This window comes from Pseudonaja textilis, chromosome 1 (genome assembly GCF_049901715.1).
Source record: "Pseudonaja textilis isolate UNSWEBS1 chromosome 1, rPseTex1.2, whole genome shotgun sequence".
Taxonomy (NCBI): Eukaryota; Metazoa; Chordata; class Lepidosauria; order Squamata; family Elapidae; genus Pseudonaja; species Pseudonaja textilis.
In genome coordinates, this window is record NC_141990.1 from 267,246,770 (window position 1) to 267,262,691 (window position 15,922).

Sequence of the window (15,922 nt, forward strand, 5' to 3'; positions counted from 1 at the left end):
GACTCTCTAGTAGCATCATCTGAAAGATTGTCCTGTATCTTGAAAGGGGTTCATAAATTATGTCATTGGAACTCCAAGCAGTGGCAAATAGATTAGTAATAACGCATTGCAGCTGTTTCATAATTTACTTTCATTCTTGGCTAATGTTGGTAATGGACAATCACAACCAGACATCTTCACTGCATATCTATTAAAATATAATTTACACATAACATCTTTCTCTATTCTTATCACCTGAACAAACCATAAGTGCATTCGAGTTAGCTTCTTTGGATAGGCATGGTTCCACTAAATTTTGATTTGTCCCATTAAGATAATAATTAACTGACAGTAGATGTTTTTCAATTTCCTGTTTGTAATCACATTGGAGGAAGAAAAGGGAGGGATGTGCTCTTTCTACATGATCAGGAGACTTAGCAATAGCAATAGCACTTAAGACTTATATACTGCTTCGTACTGCTTTACGGTACCCTCTTACGGAGTCAGCATATTGCCCTTAACAGTCTGGGTCCTCATTTTACTGACCTTGGAAGGATGGAAGCAGAGGTGGTATATTCAGCAGGTTCTGACCAGTTCTGGAGAACTGGTAGCAGAAATTTTAAGTAGTTCAGAGAACTGGCAAATACCACCTCTGACTGAGATTTTACAGTATCCTTCCCCTGCCATGCCCATCAAGTCACGCCCACAGAACTGGTAGTAAAAATTTGTGAATCCCACCACTGGATGAAAGGCTGAGTTAACCTTGACTCTGGTAGGATCAAACTCCTGTCAGTTGGCAGAATTAGTCTGTAATACTGCATTCTAACTACTGTGCCACCAGAGCTCAAGTTAACATCAAACTATGATTTAGTATTAGATTAGTATTAGATTTGAACGCAGCTTTTTTAAAACAACTTTTGTTAAAGAGGGATTCCATTATCCAACCTGACAAAACTTATAGAGATATTACCATAACTTTTTAAAAACTTTAGTGTTTTTAAGAACAAAGTCAAAGCAAAACAATTTACCGGTAATTCTTGAAGGATTTTGAGTGACATTTTAACACTCAAAAAGTGTGAAAATGATATTTACATAAATTATTCTCTATTTAAAAAAGAATCTTCTTTTTCCACATACGGAACAAATAGATGATGAAGTTGATGACGACAATGGTGATGATGATAATGACAATAGTAATAAACTTGTGCTGGTTTTCTTTTGCTTGTATTTTTCACACTGCAGTTTTTCCTTTGCATTGATTTATTTGCTGTGTATAAATAACTATATATATTTATATATATTTAATTCTGCAGTGCTAAAAGCTTTTATGTTAATTACACAAAGAGATTTGCCATATTCAAAATATACACATTACATAGAGTATCTTTACAGTTTGTTCTCCTTTTTCCTTTTTTCCTTTTTTTTTTTTTTTTGGTAGCCAAGGGAGGTGTATTACTTGCTACATGCTCCAGTTTTCAACTGTAGTTTTCGTCTGTGTGTCCATAGTGTTGGTGTCTTGTCTATATGGATTATGTTTGCACTTAAAATACAGTAGCACTATAACTCTAAAACAAAGTGAAAAATGATAATTAAATGTTCATATAGAGTAAAAAATATAGAGCATTTTCAACTCCAGTTCTGATGTGGCATGAAAGTTGAACTTGCATTTTTTTTCAGCCCCTTTCTTTGTGTTAAAAAAGGAAAATAGATCAGGTAAGATTCACCCTCCCCAAATTTAAAAAACAACAACACCCACCCCAATGCTTTGTAAGAGCGTTATCTGAATATATGATATTTCGTAAAGTGGAAGAATTAACATCGTGGAGTCTTACAGCAGAATTCAACAAATGGGTACTTCAGGAACTCTTGATGTTTCTGATTTTACTGAATGATTGATGCTGTTGGCTTTATTTTAATATATGTCTTTGCTTTTTATAATGATAATTTTGCCTTTCTTGAACCTGGGCAGTTCTGGAAAATTGATAGTGAGCGGCTACTCCTGGTCAGCCAACACTCTTAGGATTGGTGTTCAATGAGGTATCAGAGGAGGAGAAGGCCTCCCTTCTGGCTTGAAATCTCTCCATGACTTAGAACCCCTTGATGTAGCAATAGGCCTCCAGGGTAGCAAATAAAATGTACAATAGCCACAGACTCACAAAAAGCAAAGTTGTGGCAAGTCTGCACCCTTTAGGGCCTCCTAGTTCTCCTCCAAAATGAGGCCGTCTTCGGTACAATAGCACGCTGATGCAGACAAAAGCAAAAATGGTGAACAGTGTCACAGAGAAGGCAAGCGTGCCGGCTGACACATGGAACTCTTCTCCTTGAGAAGCCCAGTAGATGGCAGCTACTGACCATGCCAGTCCAATGCCCAAGAAGACGTTGACTGCGTTGCTGCCTGTGACGTTGCCAATGGAAGCATCTGCATGGATGTCTTGAACAGCGGCTGCTTTGCTAGCAAAAGTATCTGGAAGGGGAAAAAAAAACCCAATGTATGAGTAGCAGTTCAAGCAGTCTCTTCCCAAGACAAAGAAGACAAACGTGGTCCTGCCATGAAGAAGATGGGGACTTTTAGGGGAGAAAAAGAAAGGGCCAACAGCATTAAAGTGGTGATTTGCTGTGCTCAGGTGACAGCTCACCTGAAAGAGATGTGCTGAAGACTACTCAGTCCAATCAATCCCACCAGTGATATCTCATTAAGGGAACAAGTTCTTAACTTAATCTTTCCCAATCTGGTTGGTGGGATATGTACACTGGCTCCATTACAAGTCTCCAAGAATTCCAATGGAGAGCTGCACCCCTGCATTCACACCTGCTTGTCCCTATTCAGCTGGGGATCTTATTCTGTTCCACTCAAGCAAAACTAACCATTAAAGTGCCTCTTAGACCTCCAGCGTGAAATCTGGGGAGATTAGTTAAGAGGAATCAGCAATAGCATACATATCTTTCCTCCACCCACTTTCAAGGCCTCTGGGGTTCCTTTATTTGTTCATTTGTTAAGATCCGTGTTTCTCAGCTTTGCATCTTGAAGATGTTGTCAGAATTCCACAGCCTCTACACATCTTCAAGTAGCCAAGGTTGAGGAACACTGGTTGAGATGAATGCCTGAAGAGGCTCCAGTCATGATAACCACCTCCCCGCTTTTATGTGTTGTACTCCAAAGGAGAACCATACATGCAAATGTTTCCTTCTCACACTTCCATTTACACCCAGAAAGACTTGATAGGTAAACTGAAGATGGACACTAGACGTGTTTGCAGAGGGATGAGTATGTGGCTTCCAACTTTCTTTGGTACAGATATAGGTAAAAAAATAAAATACACCAGCTTGTACTCTCTAAATTAACAATCGTCTATATTACATCTATATTTTTTTCTTCTTTTTGGCACTTCTTTTTTCTGGTTTGCTTACTTTTTATTCACAGTTTGAAATTTAATCAAATCATATTTTTAAAAAAGAAACAGATGTTTCTGCAGGAGTGGGTGGTGTCAAAATCAGCAAGACAGCAAGTGAGACCACAGATGGTGCTGAAGAACAGTATTTGGCAGCCTGGGCAACCCTATTTTTATTCAGTGGAGCAAAGGACAAAAGGACTACATTGATTCTGGACTGTGTCCCATGGCTTTTGGCTGTCTTGACTATGGAAATTAGATGTAGCATTTAGTCTTAGTAGCAACAGGGTTTGTTAAATGATAGCTGTGTTTATATGTTATCATTTAGCACAAAATACCTTAAAGTTGTTGTTTTTTTTTAGCACGAGAATGAAAATAATTAGAAACCTGTTTGATGGAAGTAGCTTATGTATAAACTATGGTACTAATATGCACAATCAAGGCTGTTAATTTTGTGCAAAGAAGGAAGATACTGAAATGTTCCCTACTCCACAAACAAGTCCTACCCGAAATATTTTAAAAGAATCATTCCTAACAGTTTCTTTGTTAAGACGTTCAGCTGGAATATTTGCAACAGACTTCTTGAGATAAAGTATGAGGCACTTTATCATTTGCCGATGTTCTTTTTTTATTTATGCATACATATGTTTGGAAAGCGCAATGCATCATAAATTCCAAAAAAGGCTGATGGGTGATGCAAAATATTTCTTCATTATTTTTCCTACTTGACAGCCCTCCAAGGAGTTAAGTAAGGCAAACGCATTTTTTTCTTCTTGCTTTTCCTTATAAAATTCTGTAACTGGCTTGCAGGTGCCCCCTGCTTATTCTCTTTGTCTAATCCTGGATTATTATTTTTTAAGAATCATTTTTGTAGGACGTTTCTGGGAAGCTGCACATAACCCTACGATAGCTTGCAACCGCTGTTAGTGATGGGGTAGTTAGAAGCCATTGTGGTGCCACCCGCCTATTTCAAAGAGTCCCAATCTCACCTGGGACTGAAGTGCCAAAGGCCACAAAGACCACGGCAGTCACAGAATCCTTGAGGCCAATCGTGCAGCCAAAATGGGAGGCCAGATCTCCAATGATGGCAGTGAGCATTCCAATGATCAGGATGGACACAAGGAAGCAGGCCCAGCCATTGCAATACTCTGTCGGGGGCACACAGGCAAAGAGCACTTTCCAGAAGACAGTCAGGAAATGCATGACATAATCAAAGCAGGAGGGCAGGCGCTCTTCCCCAGACTCCTCCTCCTCCTCCTCGCCTGCTGTAGGGAAGACAAAATAGAGAGCTTCAAATCAGTGGATGCTATGCAAACCCTCAACGGTCCAAGCTTAGAAATAGTGAAGGGATAGCAATAGCACTTATAGGCTTATATATCGCTTCACGGTGCTTTTACAGTCCTTTCTAAGCAGTTTACAAAGTCAGCATATTGCCCCCAACAATCTAACCTCCTCTTTTTACCCACCTCGGAAGGATGGAAGGCTGAGTCAACCTTGAGCCTGGATTTGAACTACCAAATTGCAGGCAGCCAGCAGAAATAGCCTGCAGTACTGCCCTTTAACCACTATGCCACCCCAGCTCCTATAGCAAGTCATACAATCACCACTTTATTGGGTTCTTCTTGGAGGCACTGTAGCTTTATTCATTTCTCACAATACCTTGCTTTTAAATATGCACGTCAGATGAACAGGACCCAGAGAATACAATTTTCCAAACTTGTTTAATTATATGTACATGCTCGAACAGGCTAATATCAATTACTGATCTGCCCTTTGAAAAGGTTCTCTATGAAAACAGCCATTTAGATAGTTAATTATGTTTCACAAAAGAATAACTTTCTTGCCTGTCCCATATGGTCCAAAGCCATTTTTGTATTTAAAACCATCATCTGATCAAAAAGGGAAAATTCCAGGCTAAGGGATAAATAAGGCTACCTGATAAAGTTGCTTCTTCTTTCCTGATCTTCAGGCTATTGGGTTACTTCAGCATAGTAACCTAATTAGGAATGTTCATTACAGTCATACACAGCTAGCTGCCCTTTAGAGATATGGAAGATGCAATTGGGCTGGAGCTGTCATCTTAATATACACTGAGGCAGTGGTGGGATTTCAAATTTTTTCCTACCAGTTCTATGAAAACACACTCTGCGCGTGCACACAGCAATAAAAGAACCGCCCTGTCTCAGCGCTGGTGAGATGAAATGTTTTTTAACTCAGCTGAGATGTGGTAATCCACTCTGCCCTGCAAATCAGCTGAGCTAAAAAACAAGGGAATATAGGAAAAGGAGGATAGGGTGGGAGTGGGTGGGGCCAGCCAGAGGTGGCATTTGCCAGTTCTCCAAACTACTCAAAATTTCCACTTCCGATATGCCAGAACTGGTCCGAACCGGCAGAATACCACCTCTGCATTGAGGGTACCAAACTAAGAAACCTGCAACCAGTGCCATGTGGCTGTTTGATCTAGAAATTTGTCCTGACTTTGTCTTCTCATTTCCAATCTTCCTATGAACAACATCCCACTGGCTGTTTTCTCTGAGTCTCTATTTCTTGGTCCTGTCTTCTTCCTGAAACTGTTCTGGTTTCTGGATCACACAGCTCCACCTCCTCCTGCAGACATGAAGCCTTTAGAGGCTCTTTGATGGTAACCGAATTTCTTGCCTGCAGCATTCTATGTTGTTCTTCTTACCTCCCAAAAGGTACACAAGTAGCTTATCGCTGTATACCTCTATGCTTTCTGAAAGGCCGCCTATTTAATTATAGACAATCTGTATAAAATCCCAAATAGTGGTGCAGCCTAGAGAGATCAGTATACTGAGGAAAAGTCAGGAAATTCAATCTCCTCATGGTAAAAGTCTTTTTTCCTAGTCAGAAACTTTCACAAGTGATACAAAAATAAAGGCAGTGTTAAAACTGTACTTTCATTCCTTCTGATTTTATTAGTTTCTGGAGAGTTAGCAGGGATAAACAGTTCGAGACTGCACTGGGGTTCCTTATCACTTGTAATGATAATATAAACCTTGAAAGTAGGTAACAGCAAAGGAAGCAACACTTAATGTCTTTAACTTTGTTCCTATATGAGCACCTAGAGGATGACCACATTTGTTACCATAGCAACAGTGACAGCATTGTGAAAAGATTGAAGGGAGGCCATTTTTTTTTTTCATCTTTTCTCAGAAGAAGCAAGCATTTGAACCAAAGTTATTCAAAGAAATTATTTCTCACACAGTAAAGTAGATGAACTTCAGTATTTGGTACTAGACACAAGACAGAAGGGTTCGTGCTTCTCAATACCCAAAGGTGCAAGGTTGATTTCTCTTGCACAGTACAGTAACATTCAGGAAAGGACCAGCCCTGGGACCTTAAAAGTTTTAACTGGAGCTTGATACAAAAGATATATGCTTGCGATTAAAGACCCCTTGAGTCCCAGGATCTGCTCGAAATCTCAAAACAGTACTTTCCCCACAAATATTTCTCTTAGTAAAAAATCCCCCTCCAATTTTATTTCAGTAATAGATGGCTACTACAATTGTTTACCATTGTTAAACAATCAGGAAGCAATCCATGACAATCCATTGCTGAAAACCAAGAAATATACTGGGGAATACCAATCTGCCATCATTCCAATGTGATTGTGTATGTAATGCTATGCTGGGGGTGAGGGGAGGGGTGTAAGGGAAAAAAAACACGTAATAGTACTTGGGTAAATACATTACTACCAATTTGAATGTCATGGTTGCAATTTCCATACCCCCCTTGAAGTCTTTCCTTTGGGGGGATTTGAGGCTCAAATTCAGGTGCCAGCTGACACGGGCAGAATAATAAAAAGGCTTCAGAGTTTCTATGATATAGCTAGTTCCAGCCTCTCTTTCCCACATTAGGACTCTGCTGGTTAATGTTTTCTTGTCAGCTGGGCTTGTTGTAACCTTGGACATTATGGTTCAGATTGTTTACATAGTTGTTTTTAATTCTGCATGCTTAACTCTGCATACTGACCACAGTTGTGAGATGGGCAGCTATTTCACTCAGTCAAATAAATAAAAGTCAGCAACAAGTTTCATCTAACAGCTTTGCATCTGGAAGGTGGATTTGAAATGCTCAAGAGGTTTCTTGCACTAAACACTTGGGTTGCCCTGAGAAAAATGGGTGAAAAAGGAAAGCTGATTTGTTTTGCCTCAAGTAATGGTTTTCTTCAGCTCCTCTTGGGATTAACCGTGACTTGACCTGCACTCCTACATCACAGCTCTGTCCAGCATTAACCAACACCCACTCAAGCTTCATGACCATCCCTATTTGGACAGAGTTCTTGGCTTAACAGAACTTGCTTTGGCTAGTTAGAAAGCAAGAAGGTTCTAGTTATCCAACTCCCTTCTTCCCCGTTCGTCTTCTGAGGATACTACTGTGCAATGCATGAATTCAAAGGATTCTTTCAGAAAGAAAAGCAAGAGAGTGGAGTAGCTGGTAACTTTAATCTTCTGATTTCTAATCACTCTGCTCTTTTTAAACAAACCAACCAATCTGCAATGGTGCCCATGACACTTTCTCAAAAATCTCAAAAACATCGTCGGTTGGGCACAAAATGTAGGAGCTCCTGCTTTTCATCCTGTCCTTGCTAGTGGCAAGGTTTTCCATCCACACATTAAGTAACAGTAGATCAAATGTTTTCCACCTGAAGATCACTGTGTCTTGGCATATTTGGCACTGGCAGTTGGCTTCCTACCATGGATGAGGGCAAAATCCAGAGATTGAAGACTGGCACAGAGGAATCTTGAGAAGAACTTGTTTAATAATATGCACTGTTACAGGAAGTGCGTATCACAAAGCGAAGATTAAATAAACCGGGAAAAGGTGAAGGAGAGGTATGGGAACAACAAATTGGCAGTATGGTATAAAACAGGCCTTTGTGAAAACAGATCCTATTGACTCTGATGGTTTTTATTGGGGGCGGGGGGAATGAGTGATTTGGACTGCAGGCAGAGTATTCCCTAAACCATGCTCAAAAGGGGAAGGAAGAAAAGAGGAGTGAGAGAGACATAGTAAGTGTTGAAATGCAAACTGCTCTAAGCAAGGACGTCCCACAGTGAAAATACTTTCATAAACAGAATGCCTGGGATTTTCCTTGCACTTTTCTCATTGTTTCTGGGAAGCTCACATACAGCAGAGAATGTAGGCTTACTGGAAATGAACTCTTTTCCCAGGAACAATGCTAGTATCCAGTTCAGAAGCACTCTAACATTTGCAACAGGATACTATGATTATTTGTGAACCATGCACTTCATTTAAAACAGAGGTCCTTAGTGTGCCCAGGCACAGAGTATGTGGATTTAAAGCACTGTTTATCACTAAGGGGGCAGCTTCTGTGATATGCATTGAAATGAAAGTTACCAGAGTCTATCCAAAGGATTAAGCATTCTAATTTAATTGAATAGATAAATCAGCTAGTTAGATTTTACTACATTAATTAAGTAAAAACAGCTGGATTACTCAAAATGAAACCCAACCGATCAGTCAAGAACAATTTTATTAGTGTGGGGTTAATGTTAATTACTGGCAATGAGAATTAAAGGAATTAATTTTACCTACTCCGATTCTGGAAAATTATAGTAACAGGAATTACTTTTTTTAAAAATAGTTCCTTTCTAATAATCAGTGAAAAACTTTTCTTGTTTAAACAGTAAATTTTCTTTTTATTGTGATTTTACAGTTCCTGGAAATTTCACCATTCAGTGAGGTTTTTTTTTGAACACCATGCTGTTAAGTAACAAGTAATTAACCAAAAATTCTTTATTATCAGACTTAATATATATTCATTTTCTATCCAATGCATTGATCCCCCCCCAAAAAAAAATCAAACCAAAGTCAAACAAGTTAAACCAGTGGTGGGATTCAATTTTTTTTTACCACTGCTTTGGTGGGCATGGCTTGGTGGGCACACTTTGTGCACATGCACACACTTCGCATGAGCACACATGCCAAACACGCACTTTGCACAGGCGCAGAGGCATTCCAACTCACCTCCTACAAAGCCTGCACTCTTCCAGTCACTTCAGTAGCTGCTGCGCAAAGCAGTTGCGCTTCAAAAGCAGAGGATAAAGGTGAGTATGGCCGGATGGGCCCAACAGCAGAGCTGTGGAGAGAACCGGTTTGATCTCTGCTGCTCATCGCTGCTACCGGCTGGGCAGAACCGGGCCAAACCAGTAGAATTACTACCACTGAGTTAAACACTGTTCATAACATCTATTGAGGAGCAAGAGTTTCATAAAAACTCCCAAAGTAATTCATGTTAGAATTCCCCTCTGCCTCTGGGCAATTGTTTCCTCAGCTGAGAACAAAGCATTCACTCTGTCTCACCTGCACTGACAGTGATGGCTTCTATGAACTGGTCTCTCCATGAATGAGTTCCTACAACCAACGCCAAGTTTGTCTTCTTGATGAGCTTGTCCACTGTGCTCTGTCAATTAGAAGAACACAAAGAATACTGGTTTTACTAAAGGCCTTCCTTTGGAGTATCTTTCAGTCAATGCGGAGACTGACTGAAGGTGTTAGGTAGCTTTTCCGTGCAGGTGTCTTCCAAGGGTTTTATGATCACATGACCCAGAATTTCCATTCCTTATAGCTTTCCTTGTAATTGTAGTCTTAACTTTTTGGGAAAGCATTAACTGCAAGAAGCTAAGTTAAGCCACAGATAATGTCCATGAAAGAGTAAATAAAAGAAATGAAAGGTATAAACATCAAACTGTAAGTAGGTCAGGAAGTCATTTTATGACAAGGTTGTTCGCCAAAAGCCATAGTTGCATCATTGAGAGAAAGGGCACCTCTGCTTCTTTATTCATATAAAACTTTCTCCCTCCTTAGTAAATGCCATTGTTCTTTCTTAGTCTTTTTCTCAACCTGCAATGTACTCTGTCAATGGATAAATTATTTCCCCTTCATACAGCAAATCCCTTTCATAATGGAGTGAACTTAGCAGGCTCAAATTCCTCTACAGTGTTCTATGAGTCTTAGCAAACTTGACCTGGATTGAGACAGACGTGCTGCTAAAAACAATTTCCAGGGCAACCAACCTTCAGAGAGACAGAAACCTGTTTCAGCTAGATGTAAGGGCATGTCAATTTGACCTTGGAGTCATTTGAGGATTAGCATCTGAAAACAGCAGAATAAAATTTAGCATATTTGCCTGTTAATTTCTCACCTGTAGCAGTATGATAATTCTTTTAGCTAGAAACAATCACATTTGGTTTAGTTGGTTCTTAGTTATGTATCTTAAATGCATGAATATTTTATTATTTATTTATTAGATTCTTTTTTATCCTGTCCTTATTTTTTTTAATAAATAATTCAAAGCAGCAACCTAACCCACTTTTTGATGTAGGACTTTCCATTCTTCAGTGTTCAGAAATCAATGGTGAAACTTCCGAACATTTTCTTATCGTTAAAGTAGGACTGTATTCTTGAAAACATGTCTTAATTATTGTCTTTCAAATTTGCTCTCTCTTTCCCTGACCTCATTTTATTTAATTTTCTCATTGGTTTTTCTCTTCCCTCCCAGGACTTAGCCTGGACTTTGGCCTTAGCTTAGCATTCCTTGCAAATCCTCTTTTTCTATTGTACCCTTCCTTTTTCCTTTCGGTTCTCTTCCTTTCTTCTGCTTAAACTCTGCTAACCCATTTTTCTGTTTAGTTCCTTTCCTGCTTTTCCTCCCCTCACTTCCCTGATAAAAACTCTTCAGTACACAGCACTGACCTTGAACTCATAGGACTCTTCAATGATGACCTCTAGTTTTGGATGTTCACCCAGTATTGGCTTTCCCATTTCTGCAATACGTTTGGCTTCCTCTTCCTCCATGGTCAGCTTTCTTTCTGCCACTTCTGTGGAAGAAAACATGGATGTACAGTGAGTCTCCAATATACTAGTAAGAGGACAAGGGCAAAATCAATAGCAAAAGGGCTAGATTTGGAAATTAAATGGTTTCTTTTCTTTTTCAAGGGCTACATTTGCATTCATCCTATAAATTGTTCACCAGAATTATCCAGGTTTTGTAGCAGAGATACACTTTCTATATTTCCACTCCCAGGCAGACACAAGGTTTTATTTGTAGATTTATTGCAAAAAAAGTAGGAATTTAAAAGAGGAAGAAATGCATTATCAAAAAGCACACGAGAATCTTGCCCTGTATATACAGTATGTTAACCCATAGATTTAAATTCTGGGCCCTTTTCAGCTCTTTTATAGTCAACATCTGCTTGTTTCCTATCTGTGAAGATTTCTGCCATTTGTCCGTTGTTTACAAAACAGTTTCTTCTTGTATTAAAAAAATCACTTTCAATCTTATAAGAAACTGTGATAATATTGCAAAGCATGGCAGAGAATACAACCAATAAATTTTTCTTCTCATATTTTTATGGTTTGCTTTTTAATATGATATAAGATCTGAATGAAACAGAATAAGGGGAAGGGTAAGTTCATTCTCTTTGCAAAAATGGGGCTTACAGAAAATATTGGAACTACTTTTCTTTTTTAACTGTTTGCAATATTATACTTAAGTGCTACCTATGGGCCATATAACTCTCTGAAGTTTAATCATGCCTATATTTTTGCTGGATTGAGGCCTTGGTAATTTAAACATTAATTTTCTATTTAGGTCATTGTGAGGGCTTATTATCTGAAATATGACTCGTACGTTTATTAAATATACATGCTTCCTTATATAACTTTCTAGATTATGAAATTATTATGTTGTTTATCTTTCCCATTCATTGCTTCTTATTTGCCATGAGCAAATCAGTATCCAAAAAAATGTCATAATTGGGATCTAGTATTTTAATGATTCAAAAGAAAAAAAGCTGCATGTAAAATGTATTTCTCAAAATATCAAGTTTTTATTTATTCTTTGGGGACACCTCTGTTTTATCAGAGTTTCAGTGAGCAATAATCCTATTAACTATCATTCATGAAGAAAATCATAGTTCTTATTATGTTAAGCTTCTTGTTATGTCCCTGGAACTTACCAAAGTTCCCAACCAGGTCCGTTCTTACTGTAGGGGCGTTGACTGCTCCTCATTGGCTGACTCACCTGAGCAGCCGGCTATAAAAGCCAGCTGCAGGGTCAGGTCAGCCGCTGTTCATTGGAAGCCTGCTCCCAGCAGCGCTGACATGTTCAGTCCTTTATTCACTGAATAAAGTCTTGTTGCTTTAATGCCCTGGTCTAGCCTCTCATTGTTCGATCTACAACACTGGCGACGAGGGTGGGATGGCTACCAGAGGCACGCAGCAACAGCTGAAATCACTCCATTGCTGAGAATCACTCCATTGCTGAGCCGCAGCCGCGCCGTTGGAGAGCTCGGCCAGCAAAAGCGAAAGTAAGGAGCGTCTGTAGCCGCTCGGTTAGCTAGCTACAGGGAAAGTGAAAACGCTGCGAGCCGCAGCCGGAAGCGAAGCGCTGCGAGCCGCAGCCGAAGTAAAGCAAAAGTGAGGAGCGTCTGTAGCCGCCGGTTAGCAAGCTACAGGAAAGTGAAACGCTGCGAGCCGCAGCCGGAAGCGAGCGCTGCGAGCCGCAGCCGCTCAGCACAAAAAGAGCGCGAATTCAAACGGCTGTCGTTTGAATTTCCTTGCCGGAATACAGCGCGGTGCTGCTACTCCAAGTCACTGACGCCCACGCAGGCGCGAAATTCAAAACTCTGCCAACGGCCGTTGCAGCAAGCCACGTTCGTTAACCCAGAGAGAGAGAGAGGTTCTGTGGAGCCTCTCCAGAGCTGAAGCACTAGTCTGGCAAGCGCTGTAGCCACAGCAGCCACGCTCACCTAGGAGCACACAGGGTTGTCTTCCCAGAGAGACTTAACAGCCCTATCACTAACCCGAAAAAACGCTGCAACAGCAGCTGCCTCGCTCACCTGGAGCACACAGGGTTGTCACCCAGAGAGAATTTACAGCCCTGAAACCAATTGAAGTCACAACATGAATTCCAATCCAGCTTTCCCACCGTTCAAGCCGGATGAAGAGAAGTGGGAGTCGTACAAAAATCGTTTTAACCACTACATCAACGCCATTGGCCTGGCTGATGCAGGAGAGCACAGGAAGAAGTCATACTTCCTCAGCTACTGTGGAGCCACAGTCTTTGATACCGCCACAGCACTCGTCGCACCACGTGAGTTAAAGAATGTGCCCTGGGCAGAGTTGCTGGAAACCCTCACCAATCATTACTCCCCCAAGCCGTCACAGATCGCCAGACGCTTCGCATTCCGGATGAGAAAGCAAACTGGAGGGGAAACCATCAACCAGTACATGGCTGCCCTGAGGACCGCCGCTCTCCAATGCGAGTTCAGGGACTACTTAGATAACATGCTCCTCGACCAGCTCGTCTGCGGGGTCAAGGACCTTCATCTCCAAAGGCGGCTGCTAGCCAGGAAGGACCTTAACCTCACCCAGGCCATCGAGGAAGCCTTGGCTGCAGAACTAGCAACCCAGTCAGCTGCAGAAATCCAAGGCCCAGTCTCCAAGCCCAGCTGTGCCACCATCCACTCGGAAGTGGTAATCAACGAAGATGACCCCAGCGATCAGACAGACGTCCACCGCCTCGCCCAAGCCAAACAATCATAGGCGGCCATCAGACAGGAAAGCAGCGGAGCGCCCAAGCACATCACCTTGTGCCTGTCCTGTGGCGGACCTCACGCGAGAGCATCATGCAGGTTCAAGAGTGCCACGTGTAACAATTGCCACAAGAAAGGCCACATCGCCAGAGTCTGCCAGGCTGCGCACAACCCAGCACCAAGGTATCCGCCTTTTTCCCATCCTGGCTCACAAAGGCAAGTACTAAATTGTCGCACTTGTTTCTATGCTAACCACACCTGTCATTCTATCAGCAAAATCACACTTTCCATTTTTTTAGAAGGTAAACCGTGCCGCATGGAGGTTGACACGGGGTCAGCGCTCTCAATCATTTCGTGGAACACACTCAAGAAGATCCAGCCCACACTATCCAGAAACCAGCTCCAGAAGTGCCAACTCACCTTGAGGGACTACCAGGGGAAGGACATCCCGGTGCTTGGCAAAGGCAAGTTCCTTGTTAATTTTAAGGCTTTCAAAGGCCATCTGCCTCTAGTGGTAGTTAACGGCAACCTCCCCAGTCTCCTGGGGCTTGATTGGTTCCCCCATCTCGGCCTTGGGGTAACAGGGGTCCATGCTGTCTCGACCTCTGACACTGACTCATTATTCACTGACTACTCCGACGTATTCAGCAATGAGTTAGGGTGTTATAACGGAACCCCCATCTCATTTTCAGTAGACCCTCAAGCAGTTCCCGTGCGGCTGAAGCCACGTAGGGTACCATTCGCCATTCGGCCTAAGCTGGACGTGGAACTTGACAAACTGCTAAAGCAAGGAGTCATTGAACCCACAGACTTCGCCAAATGGGAGACACCAATTGTCACACCCCTTAAGAAGGATGGCAGTCTGAGAATTTGTTCTGATTACAAAACAACAATTAACCGTTTTCTACAAGTTAGCGCTTACCCAGTCCCAGTCATTCAGCATTTACTGCACACTTTTGAGCCTGGCACCATTTTTGCCAAATTGGACATGTCGCAAGCGTATCAACAGTTTCCTGTTGACAACCAAACAGCCGAATTACAAACCATTGTAACCCACAGGGGTGCATTCAGGTGCAAGCGTCTCCAATTTGGCGTAAGTGTTGCCCCAGGCATATTTCAGTCCCTGATGGAATGTATCCTACAGGGCCTCCCTGGCGTGGTACCCTACTTCGACGATATATTGGTCTCGGCCAGGGACAGACCCCAACTTTTCCAGAGAGTCAGAGCAGTTCTAGACAGGTTCAGACAGCATGGTCTCAAGTTAAAAAAGGAAAAATGTGCCATTGCCACTAGACAGGTGGACTTTCTAGGCTATAGAATTGACGCATCAGGTATCCACCCCCTAGAATCCAAAGTCAAGGCAATCCATGAGGCACCCACTCCAACCTCTAAAGCCGAGCTACAAGCCTTTTTGGGATTATTAAATTTCTATGCATCGTTTCTACCGCACAAAGCCTCAATAGCAGAGCCCTTACACAGGCTTTTAGATAAAAAATCACCATGGCACTGGGGGCACAAGGAAGACACCGCATTTCACGCAGTCAAATCGCTACTCACATCAGACGCTGTCGTCATACAATTTGATCCACGACTTCCCTTAGTATTAGCAGCAGATGCGTCCCCTTATGGGATTGGAGCTGTATTAAGCCACAGACTACCCAACGGCTCCGAGGCACCAATCGCCTTCTTCTCCAGAACACTCTCAGCAACAGAGCGTAATTACAGCCAAATTGATAAGGAGGCTTTAGCCGCAGTCGCAGCGGTAAAGAAATTTCATGAATTCCTTTTCGGCCACGACTTCGAACTCATCACAGACCATAAACCGCTCCTGGGCCTGCTTTCCGGAGACAAGCAGACCCCCCAAGTGTTGTCCCCCAGGATGACGAGATGGACCTTATTCCTGGCGGCATACTCGTACAAACTCATCCACCGCCCAGGGAAAACTTTGAGCCACGCTGATGCCCTCAGCCG

General features: G+C 41.8%; 1 protein-coding gene across 4 annotated transcripts in view; it reads right to left on the reverse strand.

The window, feature by feature from the left end:
* Nucleotides 1-211: 211 nt before the first annotated feature.
* Nucleotides 212-15,922, reverse strand: part of SLC8A3 (solute carrier family 8 member A3) — a 225,764-nt gene continuing 210,053 nt past the window's right edge. For all 4 annotated transcript variants that reach the window (XM_087921722.1, XM_087921723.1, XM_087921721.1 and 1 more), the window contains 4 exons: nt 11,109-11,233; nt 9,717-9,816; nt 4,358-4,633; nt 212-2,443 (listed from right to left, as the gene is read on the reverse strand). In XM_087921722.1, the coding sequence (XP_087777848.1) occupies nt 2,067-2,443; nt 4,358-4,633; nt 9,717-9,816; nt 11,109-11,233 (878 nt within the window). In that variant the 3' untranslated portion in view covers nt 212-2,066. The remainder of the gene's footprint in view (nt 2,444-4,357; nt 4,634-9,716; nt 9,817-11,108; nt 11,234-15,922) is intronic.